This window comes from Corvus cornix, chromosome 20 (genome assembly GCF_000738735.6).
Source record: "Corvus cornix cornix isolate S_Up_H32 chromosome 20, ASM73873v5, whole genome shotgun sequence".
NCBI lineage: Eukaryota > Metazoa > Chordata > Aves > Passeriformes > Corvidae > Corvus > Corvus cornix.
In genome coordinates this window covers 3,346,192-3,367,613 of record NC_046349.1, presented here as the reverse complement: position 1 = coordinate 3,367,613, position 21,422 = coordinate 3,346,192, and the positions used below count along the sequence as shown (strand labels likewise).

General features: G+C 42.7%; 1 protein-coding gene across 12 annotated transcripts in view; it reads right to left on the bottom strand.

The window, feature by feature from the left end:
* The window catches only part of PTPRT (protein tyrosine phosphatase receptor type T), a 430,013-nt gene that overhangs the window by 260,199 nt on the left and 148,392 nt on the right, over nt 1-21,422 (bottom strand). For all 12 annotated transcript variants that reach the window (XM_039563312.1, XM_039563314.1, XM_039563318.1 and 9 more), the window contains exons 3-6: nt 11,607-11,878; nt 5,680-5,761; nt 2,441-2,556; nt 360-534 (exon numbers count right to left, since the gene is read on the bottom strand). In XM_039563312.1, the coding sequence (XP_039419246.1) occupies nt 360-534; nt 2,441-2,556; nt 5,680-5,761; nt 11,607-11,878 (645 nt within the window). The remainder of the gene's footprint in view (nt 1-359; nt 535-2,440; nt 2,557-5,679; nt 5,762-11,606; nt 11,879-21,422) is intronic.

Here is a 21,422-nt window from a genome sequence, read left to right as displayed (position 1 = left end):
TCCAGAGGACAGGAGCTACACAGCCACCACTGGGCCTTCTGAGGAAGAGCAGACCCTTTTTTCTACAGGATCACCGCTTCAGAGGACTGCAGCCACCATTCCACCAGACTGCTACCACCACCCTGCCTAACAGGGACTCAGGTCGTATCTTGACTCTGTCGGTTTGAACCAGTGTTTTCTTTTAGGTTTTTTTTTTTCCTTTTCTTTAATTTCCCCATTAAATTGTTATTCTGACTTAGTGCCTCCCACTGGTTTGTTTTCAAACTAGTACATCCAAGAGAATGCCAATTTTTATACACAGTTGTCCTCTGGAAGGAAAACACTCCTCTTGTATGAATTTGCTGGTTCCATGCTCGTACCTTTCACAATTAACTCGGCGTAGTTGGAGACCCCGGAGCCGCCGTCGGAGCGGATGACACAGCGGTACTTGCTGATACTGCGCTGCGATGTGTCGGCCACGCTGACCGTGGCAGAGAAACGCCTGTGGTTGACCACTCGAGTGACCATCAGGGCTGTGTCCCGTCCATTCCACTGCTGCAGAGACAGAGAAAAATAATGCAATAATGGAGACAGGCAGGACGTGCATTTGTGCATCTAGGTGTAATTAATTCCTGGGGATGTTTAACATCGGTCAGAGCTCTGTGTTCATACTGCTGGGAGAGGTCTTGTACAAGCACAGCTTTCTAAGAGAAGACTTCAGCCATTCCCTCAGGAAATCCACAGGGTTGTGTGAGCTGGGCCTTAAAGAGCCTTATACATAGGTGAGGGGGCTGAGGCCCTAGGACAGGGTGCCCAGAGAAGCTGTGACTGCCCCCCTGGATCCCTGGAACTGTCCAAGGCCAAGATGGACAGGGCTTGGAGTGACCTGGGGCAGTAGAAGGTGTCCCTGCCCATGGCAGGGGCTGGGGCTGGGTGGGCTTTAAAGTCCCTTCCAACCCATTATGTGAATCTATGATATATTTAAGTTCACACTTCTATGTAATATTTGAGATATATCTGGGCATTTAATGTGTTCTAAGGATAGAAAGAGGGTGAAGGGTCTAGAAGGGAACCCATATGAGGGCCAGCTGAGAACACTTGGCTTGGTCAGAGTAGGAAAGAGGAGACTGAGGTCAGACCTTTCACCAGGGGCTGCAGCTCCTCCCGAGGCACAGCTCTGATCCCTGCTCTCTGTGACCAGGGACAGGACTCAGGGAACAGCTTGAACTGTGCCAGGGGTGTTCAGGCTGGTTATCAGGGAAAGGTTCTTCCCCCAGAGGGTGCTGGGCACTGCCCAGGCTCCCCAGGGAATGGGCACGGCCCCGAGGCTGCCAGAGCTCCAGGAGCGTTTGGACAGCGCTGCCAGGGATGCCCAGGGTGGGGTTGTTGGGGTGTCTGTGCAGGGCCAGGAGCTGGGCTGGGTGATCCTGTGGGTCCCTCCAGCTCAGGATATTCTCTAAGATTAGTTCCTGCAAAGGCTGCAAAGTGGCATCTCTGACTGTGCAATTCCACACAGTGTAATTAGAGGCCCCACTTGGATGTGAAAATACAACAGCTGAAGGCTTTGTGTTCACCTGGGAAAACACTACAAATGAACAGATTCTGTGAATTTGGCCTTTTCAGATGCAAAACTCTGATTCTGGACCAATTTAAATAAATTGGTTGGATGAGCAGACATCCTTGCATATCCAGCATTCCCCAATAAACCTCTCTACCAATGCCAGGCCACATTTTTCCAACTGGAAAAGGGACAGACAAAGAATTAGCCAGAAATTGTTCTCCACAGTACAAACACCTCAACTTGCTCATTTGTCCAGTTTATTAGGAATTTCAAAGCAAAGCACATTGCTGTTTTGCCAGTTTCCAGTAAACAGTTTTTAGGGTTGTTTCCAAGGCTATTTTCACTAAATGTTGCCATTTTAGAGAATGGAAAGCAGGTTTCCATTAACAACAGCAATTATTTCCTCCCCAAACTCTGCTTCTCACAGGGAAGGGTTCATACTGCTACAGGTCAGAATTGTTTTTATACACAACTAATTGTAACAGTGGAAAGATTTTAATGAAAGAACCCAAAAAAGACAGAATAAGTCAAAAATGTATCTCAGTGGATGCTGAGAACATTTTTAGAGGGTGAGAGGAAAGCAGATGGCATAACAGAGCTCAAGAGAACTTGTTCCACTTCCTCTCTCTTCTGCTTTATAGCTGAGTGTTTACAGGTACGTGGGCATTTGTTTGAAACCAGAATTTTCCTGTCACTGGCCATTGTTTCCATTTTCTGTACCCTAATTCCATGCTTTGTCACCTTAAACTCTTGCCTAGAAATGATTTCAGGCAGTTCTTCAAAGGATGTCGATGAAAAGATTTTGCCTCATCACCAATCTTTCTCTACCTCTATATTTCACTTGCAAAAGCAAACAAACCCCTGAATTAAACAAGACAAACCACCAGGGCATTACTGTACCTGGAGCCAGAGCTTGTCGTGCTGGGACCACTTCCCCCCAGCGATGCACTGGAACGTCGCGTTCTGCCCCACGTTCACCTCCACGTTCTGCAGCCGTAGGAAATGGGGGGCTTTTCCTGGCAAAAGAGACAAAGGATTGCAAGGGTAGAGCAAGGCAGGACCCGACTGTGCTGCACCCACCCAAACACTCCCCAAAGCCGTGGGACTCTCCTTGCCGAAGTGGCTTTGCAAAATAAAGCTGCCCCTCAGCATTTAACTTTTCCTTGCAGAGAGAGGTGGTGATGGAGATGAGGGAGGGTGGCCTAAGGGATCTTAGAGAGCCCTGGCACCTCTCAAAACACAGACTTGGATCAAATCACAAGTTCATGGTCACCGGCACAATTTCTTATTGCCTGCTATAAAGAGTAATTGAGTAATCTCTTTTCTTCAGAAAACTATGTTTCTAAAAAGGTCAAAAAAAGTCAAATGCTTTTGTGCTTGTCAAGCATGACTGACCCAAACCTCATTTTCACAAGGGCCTTTTATCCTTTTTCTTTTATTGACCATCAAATACATCCTAGACCTTTAGAATAATGCATCATCAATATCAAATCAGCTATTAAATGAATATTTCATTTAACTGACAGTATTGTATCACTGGTTTAGTTTAAGATCACTGATACCAGTGTTTTGCTGACACTAAATTCAGCATTACTTCAAAATTAAACCAGTGATATGAAAAATGCAGGCACTGATTTTTTTCACAAAGGAACTAGATAGGAGGATTACCTTTCTGATTAAATACCAGACTGAGTTAGGTCTCTATTTAGCTTAGAAAAGTATAAACAAGATTACAGCAGTGAATGCAACACCTTTAAGTGAACTAATTTCTTGCAGGGCTTCAGAAAAAGTTTGTGCATCATTTGAGAAGTTTCAGTAGGACACACTGAATAAACTTACGCCTGAAAAGGTCCGTATTTTCCAACATCTGTACATTTTCAAGTACGATTAGACACTGAAATACATAATTTCAGAGGACATTATAACCTCTCTTCTTCCATTGGAATCAAAACTTCCAAGGGATGTGGGGCGTCTGTGGCTGTGCATGGCTGAGACTTGATGTACAAGAGTTTGACACATGAGCAGAGAACACGTCCCTACACCGTGTCAAATGGTTTTATCTGCTTCTCTGTCCCATCCAACACACAGCTCACTGACAGTTCCTGAAGGACAGGGACTCTGTACCATCCTGCTTTCTGGGCAGCAGGAATTTGCATCAAGATTTACTGGAAAACTCCCTCTGGGGGAGATGCAGAACGTTCTACATGGCATTTCAGGATAATTCTAGTATTTCTGCCTGCAGTCTACAGTGGGCAGCTGTAAGTCAGCTACAAATACAAAGGCGTAGAGTCCCACCACTCCCAAAATTCTGGTCCTTAGGTCTGCCCAGCTTCTGGAGCATGGGTTGTCCTGTGATGGCAAGGGCTCATGCACACAGAGTCAATGAGCTTTTAGCATAAGGAAAATGGATATTCCAGTGCATTGCTTCACTGGACAAAGGGAAAAAAAGAGGTAGCACCAGCAATATATTTATTTTTCTGGATTACTGTGTCATCTAGGGGCATTTCACTGTTTCTGCTGGCTTTGGTTTGCCTGCTATGCTGCCATCTGTGAAGGTAAAGCAGAAATGAAGAAATAAGACCAATGATTTCAGCAACTTCCAGGGTCACCAGGAGCTTCATGGTCCCTGTGTTTTGATTTACAACAATTGTAAAACAAATCTGAGGGGCTAAGCTTGTACAAGGAAAGAGAACACGTGGGTGACATTTACCCTGGTGACTGTCACAGCTGAACAACAAAGGCAGCACTGGGAACCAGAGAGGAGAAGCATTTACAGAGAGACTGCAGAGAACTGGCAGCCTGTAATGAGCTCTGTGTGCTGGGGGTTGCAAACAGATTAAAAAAAACCCCAACCAACCAACCCTGTTTGAATCATTTTGGTGTTGAGTCACCAAGACTACACTTAATTTTGAGGAAGGACCTGAAGAAATGGATTCAAAATCAGTTTACTTAATTAAGCAGGGATATAACACAACATCCTGCCTAACTGCTTTAAATCCCATCATTTTCTTGTGGAGGCTTTGCCCCGTGGTTTATTTAGTGGCCTCTTTCCCAGTGAAGGGACCAGCGATCACCCAACACGCTGTGGAAGGCACAGACCATTTGGGGACCTGTCTGGATGATGCCAGTTATCAGCAACATCTGGTTAATACAGACTGTAAGTATTTCTTAATGAAGTAAATGCACCCAAAGGCCTGAGCACTGAGCACATGGTAAATACAAATATAATTTACTTAAGCAGCAATTAAGCATACTGCAGTTATCAAAAATGTCCTGTTAAACTTGAGCAGAACCATGTCTGTCACATTGAATGGCAGATGTTCTTTGACATTCTGATCACAGCAAAACCAGTTGATTTCACTCCATCCATATGATCCATCATTCTTTTTTTGTGAGCAGCTGTCACTGACTTACTGAAACCATGAGCCAGAAAGAGGGCTTGTTAAAAAAAAAAATCTTTACAAGAAACTGTACATTGCATCCATAAAATATACAAAGCCCTCAAGCCCCACTGGAGGGGTGTAAAGGAACTGAACAAGGTCAGACTCAAAGACTGAGGCTCAATGCTTCTTTAAACATGAAAAAAGTAAGTAAAACTCAGCTTACTGTTGTGCCTGCAACAGAAGAAGTGTAGCACTAACAGTTTTGAACAGTGTAATGGAGCTGCATTAGTTTCTACTTCTGTATAAGTGCAGGGTCTGAATAAGATTTATTTTTAATCTCTTTACAGGCTTTCAGAGCAGGTCTAATGTGTTGAGACCAACCCACCTTTGGGACAGGCCTCTTACCAAGGAAACACTGAAACAATTTGTTTGGTTGTTCTTTTCAGAAGTTGACCACACAGGCTGTTTTGAGATGCCTTTTAGATTGTTTTCTACAGCAATAAGATCAAGAAATAATAAAACCGTCAGTTTATTAACAAGTAAAGGAGAGGGAATTCCACTAGCTATAAACTGAGAGCAGCTTTGCCTTTTGCTCAATTTGCAAAGGTAGGTAATTATGCGAGGCTGACTGTCCTTAGGGGTCTTGGAGGGATATAAGACATTTTAGTGCTGACCCAGCTGGGTAAATCACTCCCTTCCACTACAAGCTGTGGCCTATAACACACTGGTACAGTCAGAAAAATAAAGAGTGCTCACTGCAGGGATGGGCGAGAACTCTGACTTCATCCACAGCTATGTACCCGGGGTGTCCTTTCAAAGAGACAGATTCAAATATCACCTGAAACACAAAAGAAAAAAAAGATTCTGAAAAAGAACATTTGCATGAGTAATTTCAGCAGTCGCCACATTCCGCTGTTATTCCAATGCCTGAGTCACTGGAGGCATTTAGTTAATAACGAAGGGATACCAGGGCAATTCAGTGTGTGAATGCAACACCAAATCTGTTGGGGATGGAAAACAAAGACTTAGAGCAACACTCAATAGGATTAGAGACAACTCTGTGCATCTCTGATTTGGAGATGGAAAAAGTGCCCTGGCTATATTCCCCCCCCTCCATTCATCTAAGCACCAGTCCAAGAACATTAAGTGGATAATCATCTGATATCTTGTTCTCAGCAGGCCTTGGACAATTGGAGAAGGCACTGCACGAGATAGAATTCTCTTCCTGAATCAGTGACCATGCATGGATTCTGCTGGAGAAAACCTTGATTTGCCGTGCAGGCCCTTGCAGTACTAGAAAGTAAATTACAAGCAAAGGATGACACTGGATTCCGGACTGAAATAAGATTTTCTCAGATATAATGGTGTTGTTTCTGCCTCTCCCTGGATTCCACTAACATGATCTGAGAAGGAATATTCTTAAAAAACATGTAGAATTTCTCTTCATTAATGGTACATTAACCAATCTTTTCCTTTTTTGTGTACCTGTATTATGAAAGCATTCCAGTAATGTGGGCCTGAAAATACAGATATTTCATCACAGATTAATAAAAATCTCCTTCTTTCCTATAGGTTTGTGATTTTTACCTGAAAAATTGACCTGAAGTATCTTATTATAAAAATAGATGGACTATCAAAAAATCAGCAATGCAGGAAAAAGAAAAAACAATCCAAACAACAAAAAGTAAAAATCTGATAGAGATCATTAAAAATAAGTTAATTGTTGGAAAGTGGGGCAGTGGAGGGGGAGATCTCAATCTGGGAATCAACAACAGGACATGGAGAAATGGAGAAAAGCTGAGTCAGGGCAAGCTCAGGTTGGGCATTAGCAAAAGATTCTTCAGTGGGAGGGAGATCTGTCCCTGCAGTGCCCCCCCAGGAAACAGGCACAGCACCAAGCCTGGCAGAGTTCAGGGGGCATCTGAAGGACACTCTCAGTCACATGGTTGAGTTTTCAACAGTCCTGTGAGGAAGGAGCAGGGAGTTGGATTTAATGGTCCTTATGGGGCCCTTCCAACTTGAGTCATGCACAAGGAACGGGAAGTTTAGAGATGTCAAGCCATAATAATAATAAAAATGCAGACTGATGTTAAATAATCAGTGATGCTACCTCCCAAATTAGTGATTCTCTTCCCAAAGGAGTGAAGTGCTATCCTTTAATACGTTAAAAAAATGAATGGGTGGAGATGTAATGGGTGCTGTCCTCTGCATTTGAAAGGGAAATTCCCAGTCTGACTCCATCTGACTAAAGCAATGCTCACACTGTACTGAACTGCTCATTTTTGCATGAGTAAATAATCAGGTTTCCAAGGACAGAGTTAATTACATGTTCAGCCAGCACAGCTATTGCCATTAGAGCAGTGTCCTGGTGCTGCTACTTGTTCCATAGGAGAAAGTACTCCAGTCATTTCTAACTTCTAAAATTCCCTACTAGAACACAGAGGTAACTATTTAAAGCCAGTTTTCAACAGTTCTTTTTGTTCTAAATAAAAGCTGGCATTCCCAGCCTGTCACTGTTCAGCCTTCCCTTTATCTCCTTCATCAGAAGACTTAATACAGTAAAAGGTTCAACTGTCCAAATGCTGCCCTGGCTAAATATAGACCCAAAATATCCTTCTGAACTACAGAATTGCTGTTGTTAATTTTTCTTTGTATTTGGGCTTCCAGAACATCGTTTCTACTCGAGTTTCCATGACTTCCTAAGGTCACTTCCCCCATTTCAAAACATAGATGTGAGATCTCCTGAAAGACATCCATAAGGAAACAAAGGCATAAAAACGGGTAGAACAAAAAAAATAAACAGGTGAAGACAAACTAAGAAAAGCTCATAATATGTAGAAATAAAGTTCTCCTCCAGAGGAGACTAGACAACAATTAGGCTGCCCAAGAAACACCAGGAAGATAAAATAATCCAAAAAACCATTAGCAAGTGTTTTGTGTTATCAAGGTCCTTGATAGGCTTTTTAGGGACTGTATAAAATAAGAATATAAAATAGGAGTCTTTAGTATGGAAATCATAATTACTTTAGCAATTAAATAACATTCATGATAAAAATTACATTTACTGGGAAGGTCATGCAAGGCTCTACTGCAGCTCCCCTCAGACCTGAATTCAAGTGCAACATTACAGCTACAAAAATCTTATTTTAGTTTTGCATTTGTGAAAAGTCATAAGCCACAACAAAGTAATTCTCAATTATCTGCAAGTCAAGAACTCAAAAAGTTCTCCAGGGCATTGGCATCAGCTGTGAGTGGGTGGCAGAAGGAAGCACCAATATATGGAGAATTGCCTTTGGTTAATTACCAACACGTACAGGGTCTTTAATACAGCACAATACAATTATTCCAGTAGCAACCAACTCAGCTTCTAAAAAATCCCTGTCCACTGCTGCAGAATCCACTGAGTAGAGGAATCCTTTCAACTCAAGCAATATTGTTTGACTGTTTTATTCTGTTCTGCTCCACACTCAGATGTTCCTGCCCTTTCCCAGTTCAAACTTACACATTATTGTCTTTTCGTGTGTTTTGAAGCATTTCATCCCTGTCAAAGTGAGAAGCACAGAAGCACCCAGGCTTTCCTGAAAACAGGGAATTGAGACCCAGCGTGAGGAAAAGGCAGGAATTAATGTTTCTGGGGCCCATTTCTGCAAATCTCACACTCAGTATCACTCATGTCCTTTTAAATTCAGTTGGAAACGCAGCACAATGGTTCAGACATGCAATGCTTTGCTATTAACAATGCTTGGCATTTAAAGTACTTCTCAGAAATTAATACAGTTGACAAAATACAAAACTTCACTCTCAAAAAAACCCCACATTCTTAAATGCTCCTGAGACCTGCAAATACAAAGTCACTTCATGTTTCCCTCCTGATAAACGAGCCCCTCTGCAGCACTGTGATTTACCAACAATGCCTGTGTTAGCAGCGTAGCCCAGCTCATCTGCAGCGCTACAACAGTTTTCTCCCGGCATGGATCAATAACATTCCTTGCTATACATCAAAAAAACACCTTCCTGGCAGACTCCAGTGCTGCCCTTGGTGCATTCTGGGACTGAGTTCATCCTTATGGCAAGCAGTAATTCAAGATTACACGCATTACCTTTCTCCAAGAACCATTAGAGCTTTTTCTCGCTACGCTGAGAAACATTTGCAGGCTGGGAATTCAAGTACAAGTAACTCCAGGGTAGACATGATAAATCTCCCCACATTTCTATCTCAGCTAAGTGCTTTTGCAGCCAGGTGACTCCTATGACCCTGGCACAGAACTGCCAGACCTAAAACACGACCTCTGACATCTGGTTTGGGTACCAGTTTTCCACTAGCCACATCTCCAAAGTTCAAAGTACTTGACAAAGCCCCAGACCAGGGCAGAGAGCTTCAGATTTTTTTGACTGGCTGAATTTTTGATGCACATCCCAATCCAGGATGGTGTGGTTTCTGTGAATTAGGATTATAACCGACGTTTTGCCTGATGCAGATTTCAATATTTAGGGAAAATGTTGTTTTTACCCGGTCTTTTCAAAATACAGAACATGCTGTCAGGCCTCTTGTGTAAAAAGAGTTCTCCAGGAAGACAATTTTGATTTAAAGCTGACAAATAAATGACAAATGTGAGGGTGGGGAGGCCCTGGCACAGGGTGTCCAGAGAAGCTGTGGCTGTCCCTGGATCCCTGGCAGTGTCCAAGGCCAGGTTGGACGGGGCTTGGAGCAGCCTGGGACAGTGGAAGGTGTCCCTGCCCATGGTAGGGGGTGGGATGAGATGATTTTCAGGGTCCCTTCCAACCTAAGCCATCCTAGGATTTTACTAAATAACACTCCAATGGCTCATTCTAGTTCCTGAGTGTGAAACAAGTCTCTCCTCAGGCAGCAGCACACCCAAGTTTTGTCATCCTCCCACCTCTGGACTTATTTAGCCAGAAGTGTCACTTTAGGCTGCCAAATACCAATAATTTTTTCTCTTCATTTTTTTCAAGCTTCAAGCTCTCTTTTTTCTTTTTATTTTTTTTTAAACCTTGCTTAAATGTAGAAATTCACAGGACTACAGACCAGCAACAAGGTGATTTATAAAACCAGAGACTGAGATCAGTCTACTAGACCCCCATAATACTAGGACAGATCTCAAATTTTAAAAGCCATGCTTAAGGAACAAAAATACAAGTATGACAAGAAGGAAACATCACTCTCACTCATCACAAAGTTAGTAAGAAGCCCCTTGCATTTTCTAGGAAGGACTGCTCCTGGGCAGGTACTGCTGCCTTCTAATCCATTCATTTTTGTGCTGCAGTGGAAAATTCTTGTTTGATTTAAAGGATTTTCTTTTGCCCAGGAAAAGCAAACTTGACCCGCCAAAGCACTTGTAAAAGACCTAAGTGAGGCTCAGGAAGCCTCCTATTGATATATCAGAGAGCAGGATCCCTCTTAGTGTGAGATCAGACTGCCTTTTGCAGGTTTTTCAAGCACTGATTTACTGGTGAAAGATCATTTCTGTTATCTCTGTGGAGCACCTGCTATGAAGAAAATTCTGGTTGATGCCCAGGATCACGTTAATATGAATGGAGTAGGAGCACTCCAGTGCGCCTTCAGAACAGTCACAAGTTGTGCACTGCCCTTAAAACACCACTTTCCACACATTTGCATCTCTTTATCCTTCCCTCTCACCTGCCCGGTGCACTCTGTGGATTCTTCTGGTATCCACAACTCTTTCAGAGGCAGAACATTAAAGCATTCTCCTTCAGCTCAGATTTTACAGACCTCCTACCCAGTTATTAGAAGCAAGAAAAAGAGAAGCTTTCCTACCTGCTGTTTTTTATTCACAGACTATTTGCTGCCTTTTCATGGCCCATTCTATCCTGGTCCCTATCTCACTCATGGCTTTTGTTAGTATCACATGGACATCAGATCTCCTGCAAGGTTTAGGATGCAATTACCTCCTAGGGTTTTTTTTTGGTGTGTGTCTTGAATATAAAACAAGACAAAAGTATTCCTTCAACACAAAAAGTAGTGTGTGAGCCTGTTGTGTGCAGAATATCTAACTGAAACTAAAACAATGGCTGCAAAGCTGCCACATGAAGTGTGCACAACAAGTAGGTGTAGAACTAATATAATCAAAAACTACGGCAGCCATTACATTCCTCACCTCTGCCCTTGCTTAAGAAAAAAAGTCTTCTAACAGAATAAATAAAGCTGTGCTAGAAAGTGGAGGAACTGAGGATCTGGTGAAGAATATACACATCTGACACCATGGTACAAGAGTTTATTAGTACCTTATGTCCTTACACCCCTCATGTAGGCACAAGATGCAAAGCCAAGCCAATAAATGTTCCTTCTTATGGAACCAACCAAGGTCCAAGAATAATCCAGGCAAATTTATGCTGAGTACAGCTACACATCCAGAAACTCTGTTGTGTTCGCAGTTGCACAGTGCCATAGGAAGTGCCAATACAAGTGGCAATTTCATCATGAACGAGTGGGTCATGTCAATAATTGACTCCCATCCATCACTCTGTGGCCTGTCAACAACTACAGAAAAAAGGTGAGGAGGGAAGGAATACGTCAAGTTCCTATATAACCACTAGAGGTGAATTTATCCTGAGAGGAAAACTCAGGGAGGAAGGTGTCATTTTCAAAACTAACAATAGACATCCAAAGGAGAGAGACAGGAAAAAACATTACAAACCCCTACCTGATAAAAATGTGGCCAGAAGGTGCTGATGGCCAGCTCTGCCTTCACCCACCCTTCGGTCACCACTCCCGAGACGTTCCAGATGGGATTGCCCTGGGGCCCCCCGTTGACCTTCACGTAGACGTTGAGGGAGCCGGGGCTGGAGCGGTCCCTGCTGGACAGGTAATAGTGGAAGTCGATGCAGTGAGTGTCATTTTCCTTCAGCGTGGGCAGCAGCAGGTGAGCTTTCTGCCCCGATGCTCGCCCAGAGCTGTTCACCATCATGAAGGAGCCTGCAGAGCAAAGAAAGAAGAGAACAAAGGGTGGGTTTGCTTGGATTTTTGGTATAAACAGCTCCGTTTGAAAAGTCAGTGGTTCCCTCGCAAGCCACAAAACAAAACATTCCTCTGAAGGAACCAGCTGTTTGATGCCAGTTGTTAGGTAACAGAGAGAAAGGATATTAAAATTACAGGGTATATATACCAGTAGATTCAGGGCCAGCTAGAACCGCTTTAATTAAATAACTTGCAAATCAAAATAAAAATACTGTCTTGCTTGTATTATTTTATCACCTTGTGATCACACAGTCGCTCTAACCAAAAACACATTCCCACTTCAAACAACAACCAGGTTCTCCTGCTGCATACAGTCCCCCAAAAGCATATTCAACACAAGGTAACAAGTGACAGGATGAGTGGAAACAGCGTCAAGTTGCACCAGGGGAGGTTTAGATTGGATATTAGGAAAAATTTCTTCATGGGAAGTGTTGTAAAGCAGTGGAACAGACTGTGGAGTCACCATCCCAGGAAGTGTTCAAGAAATGTGTGTATGTGGTGCTTGAGGATGTGGTTTAGTGGTGAGCATGGAGCTGGTGGCTGGGTTGATGGCTGGACTTGATGATCTATAAAGGTCCTTTCCATCACAGTTTTATGATTCAACACAAAAACAACAGACCAAGCTCTCAGCTGGTATTTGCCCACATGGCCCCAACACTCTTCATCCCAATCCATACCTGTGAACCCTGGCACTTGAAACTTTTGAAGGTCACGTTAAGAAAACCCCAATTTTCAGAGCCCAAACAACTGAGGCTTGTTGACAGAACAGCAACATCTTGACTCGTAATAATGCAACAGGACAATAATTCTTGTGGGAGGGAAGGGTAGGCTGAATTTCAGGAAGGAAATGTATACTGATGCAATTTATGAGTTTGTTAACCTGGAAGTCTGCATCATATTAACCGTGGCACTTGATGTTGAACTCACATTTGGATTCATCAGGCAGTTATTTTATAGCACATTGTGTCTCCACTCATCTCCTCACAGATCCATCAAGGTGACAAATGCCAGCAGTAAGGGAGAACATGATGAGAGTTACTCGATTCAATTCTGCTGAAAGGATCTCCTTTATGTGGGTGCAGACACTCAGAAAGAGCTAAAGAAAACACCGGGACTGGGGCAGGGGGAATCTTTGTGTCAGCAGCCAGGCATGACAATTTTTAATCAAACACAGCCCTCTTGACACTCCTGGCTCTGATGCTGCTGCCAAGCCATGCTACAAATGTATTTGTCTGCTGGCCTCTTGCAGTTCACAGAAGACTGAGTTTGAAAAGCCCTGCCTCACTTCTGACCTATTGACTTTCCCTCTTCCTCACCATAGCAGGTGATTCAGATGAACCAGGCAAACATTTGGATCAATTCCGTGCAGTGAACAGTCACATATTATAAATTTATAGCAGCTACAAACAACTTTCTCTCACAAAACTGTGGATTTTTTTCTCTGTGTTTATATGATAGATATGCATTTTGTAAAAGATTGACAGGAGGAAGTCAATCTTTCAAAAAAAAAGGTTACATACTCTAAAGACCTTGGAAAATTCAAGTGCAATGCAAGCACAGCTGGGGAAGAGGAAGAGACTCCAAGAAAATTTATAGGCAAGACGGCCTCTGGCAATGCTACCTTTCAGTGGAAATGAAGGAAAAACAAAAACCAAAATGGTCCCAAATCAAGGAATTCCAGATTCAGCAAGGACTTGGAGAAACGTTAGTGCTGAATCCAAACTTTCCAGTTTCTCTCTAAAAATCAGGATCCTGAAAAATGTCCATTGCTGATGTAACTCTGTTCACAGTCAACCATGCAATCCCATTCTTCAACATGTAACATATACACACTACTCTTAAAAATCTACTCATATAAACTAAACTTTTGAGAAACTGAAATTTGGGTTCTGTCTCTACGACCTGAGAAAATTTATTATCAGAAGGCACAGTTGCCAGCAGGCTTGGGGAGGCAGCGCAGCCTGTCAGCTGAGGCAGCAGGCTGGAAACCTGACACAGCCAGGTGTGGGAAGGCTGATGATGACACCCAGTTCCATGAGGGCTGGAGCCCCTCTGCCCTGCAGCCAGGCTGGGAGAGCTGGGGGCATTCACCTGGAGAAGAGACGGCTCTGGGGAGATCTTAGAGCCCCTTCCAGGGCCTAAAGTGGCTCCAGAAGAACTGGAGAGGGCCTTCAGACAAGGGCCTGGAGTGACAGGATGACAGGAAATGGCTTTAAGCTGAAGGAGTGTAGATTTAGATAGGATATTGGGAAGGAATTGTTCCCTGTGAGGGTGGGGAGGCCCTGGCACAGGGTGCCCAGAGCAGCTGTGGCTTCCCCTGGATCCCTGGCAGTGCCCAAGGCCAGGTTGGAGGGGGCTTGGAGCAACCTGGGATAGTTGAAGGTGTCCCTGCCCATGGCAGGAGGTGGCACTGGATGGGCTTTAAGGTCCCTTCCAATCCAAACCATTCTGGGATTCTAGGATCTCTGGCATTACACAGTTGCAAGAGCCACTCTTCTGCAGAGAATTTGGGAGGGAAGGCACTGTAAAACTGCTGAGCAAGGGCAGCATGGTCTGGAGGAGCTCAGCAGCTGCTGTGAAATGCTCTGCCTGAAGCATTTCAGAGCCACCTGAGCACAATGAAGACGAGTTCTCCATTTGCGAATTCTCCCATGGAGGAGGCTGGTGCAGCCCAGTGAATCCCTCCAAGAGCAGCAGAGCTCCTGTTCCTTCACAAGGTTCTTGACCAAGCGCCTCCTACACTGGGGAGGAACCCAGGAACAGGGATTTTTACACCATAATCGACTGCACTGCACCTGGCTCAGCATTCCACTTCTGGGCATGCCTCTCAACTTCTCTCTTTTCAATTTGGGTAATATGTAGATTATCCTGCCCTAAAGGACTACTCTGAAGCTGTGCTTTGTCTAACACAGTACCGCCCTGGAACTGCGCTGGGGGAGGTAAGAGTTTCAGTGACACCAGAAGTTAGGGAGTATTTCACTTTTACAGATCCATATATAAAAATAATGAGCTTTCCTCTGGGAGAAAAAACATCAGCTTTTATAAAAAGTTCCAAGCAATAATTACAATTTTATTTTTTGCCACCCACAAAAAAATGAATCACAAGCTATTTGTGGTGACAACAGCATTTGTGCAACTGCTGACAATTCTGGGGAGGGTGGGGAGCCTGAATCCAGCAACTGACAACACCAACAAGAAGAATACCCATCCACCAAAAAGCACTTAGCAAAATAATTAGTCTTAATTGCTAAAGAAATAGCCTTCCAAACAATCGCCATGGATAAATTATTCACAGCTTCCTATTTGTAGCATATGATTTTTTACACAATGTGTCTAGAGGTACAGGAGGAAATACTACAAGAAACACAACTTTCTCAAGAAAAGTCCTGATGAGAGGAATTATTTTATCACAGTGGAAAAGATGAAAAATTTCCACTTACAGATGCATCTCTGCCAGAGAAAAGAACTCACACCTTGTTTAAAGGAATTTGTTCTCTAGGAGCTCTACCACAGGCCTTTGTTTCCACAGAGCTTTGGAGTGGCAGCTTCCCCCACAAACCCTTCCCTGGGATACCCCAGGCACAGCCCACCCCACAGGATCCCAGAGAGACACCTCGAGCCTGGCCATCCTAGGGGCTGAAAACTTGTAGTCCCATCAAGACAATCATTGACGTCAGGCACACGAACAAAATTCATAAAATATTCATTCTATAAAATTCAGCTGTGAATAAATGATACCCTGTATCCTATAAATTGGCCCCAAATACACAGAGTTTTATTTTTATTCTCACAGTGTGAACTTGAACGTGTATCCTGTCCTCCAGAACTTCCACGAGGTTGCTCTGCATGCTCCAAGATCAACAGATGAGATGCACTGTCCTGTTACAAATGTCCACGTCCATGGAACTTGTGTGGGCAAGGTTCATCACTGAGGGGTAGGTGAGAGATCATGAAAACAGCTCCCACCAGGAGAAAATAAATGAAAAACAAGCCAGCCTTTTAAAGACAAATGTGGTTTCCCTCATTATCCTTAATAAGAATTGACATACTGTGATTCAGGGTCTCACAGATTCTTTAGGCTGAGCACAGAGCTGAAGCTGATGGGACTTATTCTCAATTTATAGGCCTATATGTGCAAATAAAAGAGATACAATCTGGTCTGCCACCAACAAATTACCTGTCACGTTTTCCACTCATACAAAGGACTAAGGAATGAATTAACATGTCACAAATGGAAATTATTGATCAACAGATGACTGAAAGCCACCTGAATGTCTACAGGCAAGAATATGAATAAAACAAAAGGTATCTTGGAGAAACTCTTATTTAGATTGTTGCATATCCAACTGGGGAAAAAAGAAACAAAAATATCATTGAGTTTCATTGTTTTGTTTACTTCCTTCCAGAAAGTTCAAAATTCCAAGTCTACAATAAACTGGAAAAAAAGAATTTTGGGGGGAAGGGGGGAAATTATCTATTCTGGGTAAAAGTTCTTTTTTATGTTTATTCAACAGAGAAGTATAAGCTCATTAAAGAAAATTGAGTATAAGGTCAATTAAACATGGTGTTCTTGGATCAACAGGTTGAATTAATTAATATCTCGCTGTTTTTATCCCGAATATGTAAAAATGGATGTGTTGTGCTCAGATCAGTCAGAAGCAAGGAGGATGGGGAGACAGTAAATAAATTCATTTTCAGAAATCCTTTCCAATGGCAGGAACATAAAACGCCACTCTCTCCTAGTTATTGAACATACCACTGAAAATTGGGGAATTAAACCTTGAAGTGCTCTCTAGTTGGCCATAAATTTCAATTTTTCCCCTGCTTGGTGCATAATGATGCCTTGATAAGCGTCCTATTATTGATGCATCTGCAACATAGCTCCTCTTTCTGGAGCCGAAACTGCGCTCTGCAGCAGATGGTGGCTATTGTGTTTACACATCAGCACTTTATGTTTGCCTTCTCTCACGTCTGCAGTAAAGAGAAGGCCGTAACTGAGTTTTTAATGGCTTTGCACATTGTTCATTAAGATTACATGAGTGTGTTCTGACAAATGACAGCTGAAGGAACGAGGCACCGAGAACCCGCCGGCAGCACCCGGCAGACCTTGGCTGGTGCTGTCTCACTGCTGACTTTGAAGAGCTGCGCTGCTTCAAAAGCCAAATTACAGCAACCATTAAAGACTTGAAAAGAAAGCTGTCAAAATGCTCAGCTGCAAAATGAGGCTTCTGAAACCTTGAAAACCAAACTCAGGTAATACAGTGTTGTTTTAAAGAGCGAACTCTTCCCGACATAAAGAAGCGGGTTTCCAGCAGGTGCACCAGCGTGTTTTTAGACGCAGTTTTGTTTATTGCCAAAAAACAACTCATCTCCAAGAAGGTGAGTGTGACACCTGTCCTTGTTAAGGCAGAACAAAGCAACATGGGATAATCTGGGCTGAAGGGGCCTCAGGCCAAGCCCCTGCTCAAAGCAGGATCAAGCCTGAGCTTATCACTGAGTCTTCCACACCTCCCAGGAGGATTGCCCATCCCCTCTGGAAAACCTCTTCCACTGCTTGACTGCCCTCATATTTTTTTCCCTTTTATTCAGCCCAAAACCTCTCATTTCCAGTTAGATCCTTTGTCTCTCATCCTCCAGGCACCTGCTGTGGTAAAAACTAACTCGGTATTCCTGATAACCTCCTTGTAGGAAGAGATTTGTGAGGCGTGACTTTGCTTTGCAGGAGTGCTCTGACCCTTCCCCAGTGTTCCGTTCCCAGTGGATAGCACTAGGGTCACTTCACTACCTCGTACACTGACCTGGAAGCCCTTTATCACAGGGATGGCTGCAGAGGGACAGATCAAAGCAAAGGGTCTCTCTGAAATACCTTCAAGTCAACCTGAAGGCCATAGAACAGTCTTTGAACACTCTCTATGTTAAGTATGACAAAATATGTTTATGGACAATAGAACAAAAGGCCCATCTACCTCAACGCTTGGTTTCCAGCAGTGGCAAAGCAGCCATTTTAAGCAGAACATGAGAATCAGGTTGCTGTGAAGCAGAATTTACCATTTCCATCTTCTGACAATCAGCAATATAAAGATTTTTTTTAAGTCAAAAGCTGCATCTATCCCTCTCATTAATTAGCCGCAGAGTGATCTTTCTCCCATCATTTTTGTTGAGTCAGGAATAAGACTCAACAAGCTCTAGAGTTTAATTATACATTGTGCTGGGGAAAATAAATATTTCCACTCACTTTAAGCTTCTGTCACATAATTTGTAGTTCCTCTTTTATGAAATTTATGATTACCTACCTGCTCCACACTTCCCACATTTTTACATCCCTGTTTGTGTATAACAATGGAACAAGGCTCAGAAATCTCTTTCCCTCGCTGATGTACTACAGACAGCAGCATTTGTACAGAATTTCTGTATCTCATAACCACATATTTTTTCCAAGTATTAGGGCAAAATCAGACCCATGGGGTTTATTTCTCAAATGTGAGTCATACTGAATTAATCTACCAGTGAAATTAAGTGTTTGATTCACTGATAAATACGAATATAAATGGCAAGTTCAGTATCATTCATGAGGACAATTCATTCACTTGGGAAATTGTTCGATAATAGGGAAGAATTTTTTAAAGAGACAGTCTACTATCTGTAAAAAGCTTTTCTTCTGGAAATGAATGTTATGAAAAAGAATTATTTTGTTGGAGGATTTTTGTAATAAAAATCTTTTCAGAACAAGACTGATCTCATATTACTTCAAATATTTGCTGTAATTATTTAAAGGGTAGGTTGTGACATAAACACTTCCCCAGTCCTCCCTTAGAGATGAAGTGTGTGACAAAACTGAGTCTGGTTTGCCCACTTCCAGAAGGCCTTGGCAGAGGAGAAGCTTGCAACCCTTTTGCTTTATAAATAAAATCAAATAATTATGGGACCATACTCAGAATTAGGAAAACCAGGTTTCCCACAGGTCCATGACTGCCAGCTGCAGCCTTTCCCACTGATTCCACTGACTGAGCCACGAGTGACTGCTGCATTTCCAGTGCATATCCAGACACTGCTACCCATAAAACACAAGTGCTTTGTTATCAAACTACACTCCTTTTACAAATGTTTTCCAAAGCCTGAATCACAGTGACCCACAGACACTGAAAGCTCTCATAACCCAGGAATTGTCTCCAGCCAAGAGGCAGCTTCTCTTTATCCACCCCTGTAGTTAATGCTGAAGAAAGGAACATCTACTGCAGAAGCTTCACCAACCTGGATGGGAAAGATTAAACTACCCCTGACAGAACAAACAAGACAAAAATACATCATGGATTACAAAGAAAAAAGAAAAAAAATCCCATTTTAATGGTTTGCTGGTGGATCAGAGTCACCAAACCCTCTTCAACTACAAAATCCATATGGGAAGTGATCAAGTGACAAATAAGCCAACAAGTTCCTAATTAGCAGAGAGCTTTAAGGGGGATAATGGCATTTCTGCAAGAGGCTGTGAAGCAGGGTCCTGGGAAGGACTCCATTTGTTAATGGGATCCTCTTTTAACCTTGCAAGAATATTTAAATCAATAATAAAAATAGCTCCTGCCCTGAATGCTGTTAAAAGCACTCTTCTTGCACTGTAACATTACGTGCAACTCTGGCCACATCATCTGTGGCCTTGACAAGGACAGCCAACGACAGAGACTGAGAGATTTGCAATATAAAGATAACACTCAGGACTCAGGTTCTGACTTCATCATTTCCTCAGTGACAGATGTTTTTATTCTTCACTGCACTGAAGAAAATTCAACTGAAACATGAAGACAACTCTTAAAAATAGCAATGAAAAGCAGCACTTGGGAGAACAAGAGTGGCCAACACTGTAGAGACAACACGACATTTTTAAGCACAGGACGGACTTATTGCCTCAGTTTTTCACCTAGGCATGATCTAGAACTGCAAGAAAACTGACTGTAACACCACAGAAATGAAAAGGCAGGAAAAAAATTAGCCCTTTCTCTATTGTCTGTTTCTGGCATCAGCTACAGGCCAGAGTGTTCTCCAGTAGTCTGTACTCAATATAAGAACCTGTTGATCCAGTGTGGAAAATCAGCACAAAATAATGAATTCTCATCTCTGTGGATACAAACCCAGCAATGATACTTCACTACACTTCAAGAGGTTTGTTTTAAAGACCTTCGTTGAGTCAGTTTGCTCCTGAAGGCACTGACATCTAACATTTCTAGTCTATATCAAGAACTGCACAGTTTATCACAAAGATTCATGAGAAAATTTCTCACTTCAGTGGTGCAAGGTGATCCAGCATCGCTCTCCACCTGCATCTCCAGAGCACAGTCCTTTCCTCCTTAAAAATCACCATGGAGAACTGCTGCTGGAACAGCATCAGCACTCCACTCACATTTTCCTCTTCAGCAACAAACTCAAATTTTTATTTACAACACAACTCATTGTCCATGAGAATTCAGGCGAGCACCTTTGCTCTACAGTTACAGCCATGCGGCAGCTGTTCTGTGTACCAGAGAAACCCAGAATGATTTGGGTTTGAAGCAACCTTAAAAGACATTTAATTCCACATCCCTGCCGAGGGCAGGGACACCTTCCACTATCCCAGGTTGCTCCAAGCCCTGTCCAACCTGGCCTTGGACCCTTCCAGGGATGGGGTGTCCATGTGCACATTTCTCATGCTTATCTCTAGAGTCCACAGCTATTTCTAGACTGTTCCTCCCACATTTTATAAACTTTTCTTTAATAAAAGCCCAATTGCCATGGCTGAGAGCCTGGATTCACTGAGAAGCAAAAACCTATGTGGGCTGTAGTATCAGAAACAATTCTATAAATCTCAGCAGTGAAAAATCCTGTTAATAGACTCATTGCCAGCATTCAATGTTGCTAAGGTCACCGCAGTAGCATCCTTCAACAGTGTCCTTATTCTATTATTTATAAACATGGTATAAATTGTTTGGCAGTGCTATTAAAAAAAAAAAAGGGTCTATTAGCAATGGAGTTACACCAGTCCATCAGGTAAAGGCATTTATAATAAAAAACATACAATTCTCTGTAAACAATAGTCAAGAATTCTCTGCAAATTTAAGTTTGTTACATGATTATCTTTCCAAACTGAAGAAAATGTACACTGAACCCTGCAAACTGAATAGGTCTATTTGCTTTTTAATTCCAATAGCCTAACAACTACTTATCCTACCAATCACTAACTTACCACTTTGGTAAAATGTAGGCAACTGATTTAAACAGTTAATAATGTTTATGTAATTAAATGGGCAAATAAAAAAAAAAATAGGGGGAATGGCCATAATTCAACATAATATCTTCATTTAATGACATCAAAATTCCTGTTCTTAGCACCCAAGAGCTTTATTGCAGCGGAACCCTGAAAGTGAAGGACCACAGAAAGGAGTTGTGGGGATGTGAGTCACAACCTCTGCTCAAAGGCGCTCACGCAGATATTGCTCAAGAGGGCTCAGGATTCAGCAGAACACAATTTCCTCCT